At 36.8% G+C, this 6,151-nt stretch overlaps 1 protein-coding gene across 1 annotated transcript in view; it reads left to right on the top strand.

The window, feature by feature from the left end:
* The window catches only part of PIWIL4 (piwi like RNA-mediated gene silencing 4), a 42,265-nt gene that overhangs the window by 24,842 nt on the left and 11,272 nt on the right, over positions 1 to 6,151 (top strand). Inside the window, exons 11-12 of the mRNA XM_011374774.1 lie at positions 1,414 to 1,598; positions 3,646 to 3,718. Of these exons, the coding sequence (XP_011373076.1) occupies positions 1,414 to 1,598; positions 3,646 to 3,718 (258 nt within the window). The remainder of the gene's footprint in view (positions 1 to 1,413; positions 1,599 to 3,645; positions 3,719 to 6,151) is intronic.

Genomic DNA, 6,151 nt, shown 5'->3' with positions numbered 1-6,151 from the left:
GGGGGGTAGGGGGGTTAGAATGGGAACAGGTCTCTGTAGGAGAAGGGGGCACTGCAATGGAAGAACCTGGCCCCTAGAAGTGGTGGTGGACTGTCATCAAGTAGACATGGCTAGATCATCGATTTCTTGGCCAATTCTGCTTTCTGAAATTGGGTTCTAGTAACTGAGCAAACCGAAGGTTCACAGGCCTCAGAACAGGCCTTGGACATTTGTCCTTGGTCTCATGCCAGCCCATAACAGATTGGAGTGTAGGCTAGAGGGCCGTGGCTCTCATACTGGCTGTAATGGAAGAAATTAACCTTGGGGCTCGGTTTAGAACCATTCATGGAGAGCTAACCCTTTCTCTACATTCTCAGGCTAAGGTCTCCTCCTGGAGCTGAGTTCTCACCTGGCCACCTAATGGCAAGGTATCCTGACAATGGCTGGTCGATGAAAGTCACAGTGCTTGATAGAAAGGGCCTGATTGCAATGTCAACAAAGACCAGAATTCTACACCTGTCACGGCCAATTGGTTCCATGACCTCTCTCAGCCACAGCTTTGGAGTTTGTAAAACTGGGAGATTACAGTGTGTAGATGAATCACTTGGGAACTTGTTAAAATGCAGATTCTGATTCAGTGAGTCTGAGGTGGGGCCCAGGACTCTGCATTTCTAACAAGCTCTTAGGAGATAGTCATGCTGCTACAAGATAACACTTTGAGTAGCAGAAGATTAGATTACAATGTGGTCCTTTTAAATTCTAGCAGTGTAGGTCACACCAAGGATGTTTCCATTTAATTCCAGCCCATAGATATAAGCAGAAGGCTAGTGTCCAGTCTAAAGTCTGCCTTCTTCGGTGCAGGGAACTTGTTTTTCCTGGTCACCTGGGGAACCTTCCAAGAGTGAGAAAGGAGCTTGTATCCTGGCCTCATCCTTCCTCTCCAAGATGTAGCATAATGTATATCCTTAACTGCCCTGTGGGTTTTGTTAGTTTTAGTATGATGACCTGGAATATCAGTAATCAGCATTTCCTATTTGAGATATCTAGATGTCTAGAGCAAAGAGACCAAATTAGATAGCCCACTTGCCTATGCCATTGATAAAAAAGGTAAGAAATTCTTAGAACTAGAAGGGAAACTAGAGACCTTTGAACCAAATATCTTTCTTTGCACACAGTAGGGGCCCATGAAGTAAAGGGACTTGTTCAAGGATCTGTAGCCAGGGAGTGGCCAACATGGATTGATGCTCAGATGCCTGCACTCCCAGGAAGCACATGTGTTTTGTTCAGATGGTCAATGCTTGTATCAGTGTTTTGAGTCTGTGAATAGCAAACTATACTAAATAGTTTTCTTCTGACTAATGTGGGCCATCTTCACACTGTCTTTATTTAATTGCTTTTTGAATAAATGTTTTCATGATCATCATATCTTCTCAGTGTCAACCAGTGTCTGCTGCTGATTGGTCCAAGGATATGCGAACTTGCAAGATTTTAAGTGCACCATCTCTGAGTAAATGGTTGATTATATGTAGTAACAGAGCTGAAAATGTGACTGAGAACTTTCTGAGTTGCTTGAGAAGAGTTGGAAGTTCCATGGGATTTAATGTGGACTACCCCAAAATGTGAGGATATACTGAAAATCATCCCAACTTTTTAAATATGTATTTCTTTGGTTTGGTTAGAAAATAGGAAATAAGCGCTGATGTAGCTACAAAAGTCTTTATGTCAGTAAATTTTCATGATATAAAGTGCCAAGAAAATACTTATAAGTAGATAGATTTGTAATCATTTCATATAGTTAAAATACATTTTATGTTGTTTTTTGTAAAACTTTGTTTTCACAGTTCTTTAGGCAAGAGTCTCATTACCTCACAGTCTTTACAGTACTAGTTAAGGTATAAATCCTTAATTAATCCATATGTTGCTTCCTTAACTTAAAAATTTTTTATATCAGTTATTTATTAAGCAACATCAAAAAGGATATTATTGAAAAATAAAAGTTGCATTTCCTGACTTACTTGATAAATTTGCTGCTTTAAAATTTAATGTAAAAATTGATCTGAAATAAACATTTCTGATTCTGTTACTACAGCATAAGATTAGTCATTGAGATAGTTTTCTGATAAAACCAAGGTCATTCATTTCATTTTTGAACATTTACTGAATATCTGTGATATGTTAGAAACTGTGCCTGTTACTGGGGATGAGAAAGATAAGTCACTTGCAGTTTAGTAGGAGAAGAGCCATATTACAGTCACACTCAAAACTAAATACTGTTTCACTTTTGAAAAGCCATAAAGTTGATCATGCCTCTTTTTATTGAGCTTGATATACTTAGTAAAGAGCAATAGATAACTTTTTTATCTTTGTTTTGGTGCGGGTACAAATGTCCTCATTGGCAGGGTGGGAAGTTATTTTTGAAAAACATGGTTAGTAATTAATTATATCAGCAGTGCAGGCATTGTGGGAAACCACCGATATTCCCAAAGTCTCATTTTACACTGTAGTTTAGAATTCTCTTCTTATCAAATGTGTTAACAAATTGCCTGGTTTGAGTTTCACCTGCTCTAATTTCTCTTAACCTTTGAGCTAAGAAAGCAGTAAAAGATTAACAAAAGAAGCCAAAGTCAGCAGACCCTAGCTGGCATCCTTCTCACACCAATTTCATGAACAAGCTCATGTCCATGTTCTGTTTCTGGCCCATTTTATTTGAAAGCTCATATTTTATTCCATCCTTTTCTTTCCTGTGTATCCATTTACCTGTTAGATTTATATGCATAGTTTCTCCCATCTGAAACATTTGTCTGATGAGTTTAGAAGAAATGAACAGTAAAATAGCAATTGAGTCTGTGTGTAAGAGATCGAATTGGAAAAATCAGAAGCATTTAGTTGTTTCAACAGAGCTGCAAGCCATTTCTACATCTCAGTTGGAATCAGCAAGCATAAGACAGTCCTGCCCCTTGCTGGGCAAGTTTTAAAAGGCCACTGGGCATTGAGACTGCAATCATGTACACATAGGAGAGGCTGATTCTTCATAAAGAAGTGGATTTATAAATTCTTGTGTGTGGGAATTATTTTTGTAGCCTCTGGTCCCTAACATAACATAAGCACAGAACAGATCATTGATAAGTACTTGCCGACTTACTGATTAAAGCTAATATTCCAGGCTCCAAACAAGCTGCTACTTGAGGAAAAAAATATTTTAGTCTGAATCATCCAGATTAGCTGAATATCTTGGTGTCATTACTCTGATGACTTTTGAAACATTAATTTTAAAGTTCTCTGGACATTCAGTATTAGAGAATCTTAATTCCAGTCTAACTTGAACCCCGTTTCAGACACTTGATTATTGAGACCTGTGATTTCAAATGTTCAACACCATTTTCAACAATAATTATTAATTGTAGAGATTCTATACAATTGAGAAAATTCATTTTCTATAAAACTATTATTAAGTTAATAAAAATGATTATTAAACATTTCTGGCATCTTGTAGTGGGAGAAACAATTTTAGGCTCAAAAGGTTGTCACTTTTTTCTAATGATCCCCTCACCCCGCACCAATAGTTAATGTGGTATAAAAATCCATTTGTGTTATTTTTTACTCCATATGATTATGTGTGACTAAGAAGGAAATTATATATCTTCAAAATTAAATCTTTTTATGTAGCATAAAAGTACAAGAAAATCCAGCTGCATTTCTTAGCACTATACAGAAACATGCTGATCCTGATGTTCAGTTGGTAAGTATAGGATAATTTTTGGGTTTTGCTGTATAATTTTTATTTATTTTTTGTTATATCTTGAAAGAAAGAATCTGAACATATTCTCCCATGATATGTTTGCAAATTGTTGTACATTTCCCCAAGCACCCAAGAAAATACTAATCTTAGTAGTTTAATCAATAATTTATTTCTCTGTCATATTTCTATTATTTTAAAATACTTGTTGTTACCTCTATATTAGCCTCTTGGATGTCTACATATTTTCCAACTTGTTGGGGGGTCATCTTTTAGTTAAGATTTGAGATAAATTGACTCTCATCTTATCCCCTAAGTGTTGGGCACCCACCGTTCTCCCCAGTGTTTCAGGAGAGTCTTGGAGCGTTTGTTTTTCTGTTTCACCTATGGATCCGTGTTCTTGCTTCCTCTAAATTCTCGCCCTCCTCTGTGTGTTTCATCTTCTGTGAGCACCATGTCCTCCTGGGACAGCCATTTCCCAAAGTACATGTGTGTCTGACTTTGCAGAGGTTTGGAGCCAAGGCATGATTACATCATACCCTAATATTCCAGACAAGTGAAAACTGACATTCCTCTTCTTAAAAATCTCTCAACCATTTCTATTTCTTGGAAGTATCTACTCTTCTCTGAGGTCTCAGCCTTACACTATATTGCAGGGCTTTTCCTGTCCCTTCTCTTTGTCTTACTTCCCTGCCTCAACCATCCCAACTCCCAGCATTCCTATTCGTATCTTGTGCAAAGCAGTTTAGCTTTTTGTTTCTCTTTTAGTCAGACACAAAAAAATGGTCCTTAAGAATGCTAGGTTAAACAAAGAGAATTCCCATTCTAAGAGCATTTGTTTTTCATTTAAAAAAATAAAATCAGACTTACAGAAAAGTTTCAGTAGTACAAAGAATTCCTGCATACTTTTCACCCAGATTCCACAATTGTTGACATTTCGTATTTGCTTTATTATTATTATTTCTCTATCTCTACCTCTCTCTCTCTCTCTCTCTCTCTCAATCTCTCTTTCTAATCTTTTTCCTGAACAATTTGAGAATAAGTTACAGTCATGATACCCCATTATCCTTGAATACTTTAGTGCATATTTCCTGCAAACAACGTTACTCTCCTACAGAACCATAGGACAACCATCAAAATTAGGAAACAATATGACTAGCTAATCCACAGACTTCATGAATATTTGTCCTAAAAATAAATATCCTCTGTAGTAAAAGGTTCAAATGTGTTGCACTTCGTTGTCCTGTCTCTTGAGTTTGTTTGAATCTGGAACAGTTCCATAGTCTTTTTTTGACTTTGATGACCTTCCAATTTTGAAGAGTATAGACCAGTTTTGTTTTTTTTTAATTTTTTAAAAGTTTATTTGAGCAAAAATCTACTCTAATCGGGCAGTACCCAATTTAGCAGATAGAAAAGAGCTCTGATCAGCTGTACACATGAAAGACTTTTATAGGCAGAAGGGAATGGAAACAAGGAAGTTATACAAGACAAAAATGTGATTTGGTTATTACAGAATACTTTCCTTTATGAGATAGAAAGGATCTATCAGGCAGATTACCTAACTAATGCTGATCAGTTAATTCCTGATTTTCTGGTTTAAGATTCTACTATTGTAAGAGCCAAACTGTAATTAAGTCTCGTTTTGGTGATGTGGGACTTAGCATATACAGCTCCATTTTGGGCCTATTATATTGCTTTTAAACAGTTAACAAATGATATTTAGAAATATCCTCTTCCCCCACTGTCCCCAAACCAAAGTTCATCTTTTTGTTTTTTCTTGTGGGTATGATTTGAGAAGCACTTCATCAAGGGTACTTTTGAGTCCATGTTGAATAAAAAAGCAAGAATAATGATGAACAAGTATTTTTTTCTGTGTCCAGTTGGAGAAATAATGAGCAAGTTAGCTTACATTAGCTGAGCATCTTATTCTTACAGAAAGGGCCATTAATATCAGTGATTAGAGAAAGCAGTTGTTTACCTGGCATCCTTTGTGGTTTCAATGAGCTTGTCCACTGGCTTTTCTTTGGGCTCATCTCCAACTCTAATCTGTCCACCATCACTAACCGCATTTGTAAAATTAATTTATTCGAGGAATTGTTTGGCTCACAGGATAAGTGGATTTTTTAAAAAAATAAATTTATTTATTTAAATTAGTTTCAAGTATGCAGTACATTAGTTAGACATCTATAATGTTCATAAAACGATCCCCCCAATTGCTCCTTCCCTCCCCTGGCCTCCACTTAGCCATCATATTAATGCTAACTGCATTCCCTCTGCCATGCTCCCCGAGCTCACTATCAACTACTGATTTGTACTACTTTAATCCTTCCCCTCATTCTCCCAGCCTCCCAAACTCCCTCCCCTCTGTGTGTCACCAAATTGTCCACTATATTTGTGAATCCGTTTTTGATTAGTTTGTTCTTTTTGTTCCTTAGA

This window comes from Pteropus vampyrus, unplaced genomic scaffold (assembly GCF_000151845.1).
Source record: "Pteropus vampyrus isolate Shadow unplaced genomic scaffold, Pvam_2.0 Scaffold254, whole genome shotgun sequence".
Lineage (NCBI taxonomy): Eukaryota > Metazoa > Chordata > Mammalia > Chiroptera > Pteropodidae > Pteropus > Pteropus vampyrus.
The sequence above is the reverse complement of the archived record's forward strand: the minus strand, read 5'-3'. Positions and strand labels throughout refer to the sequence as shown.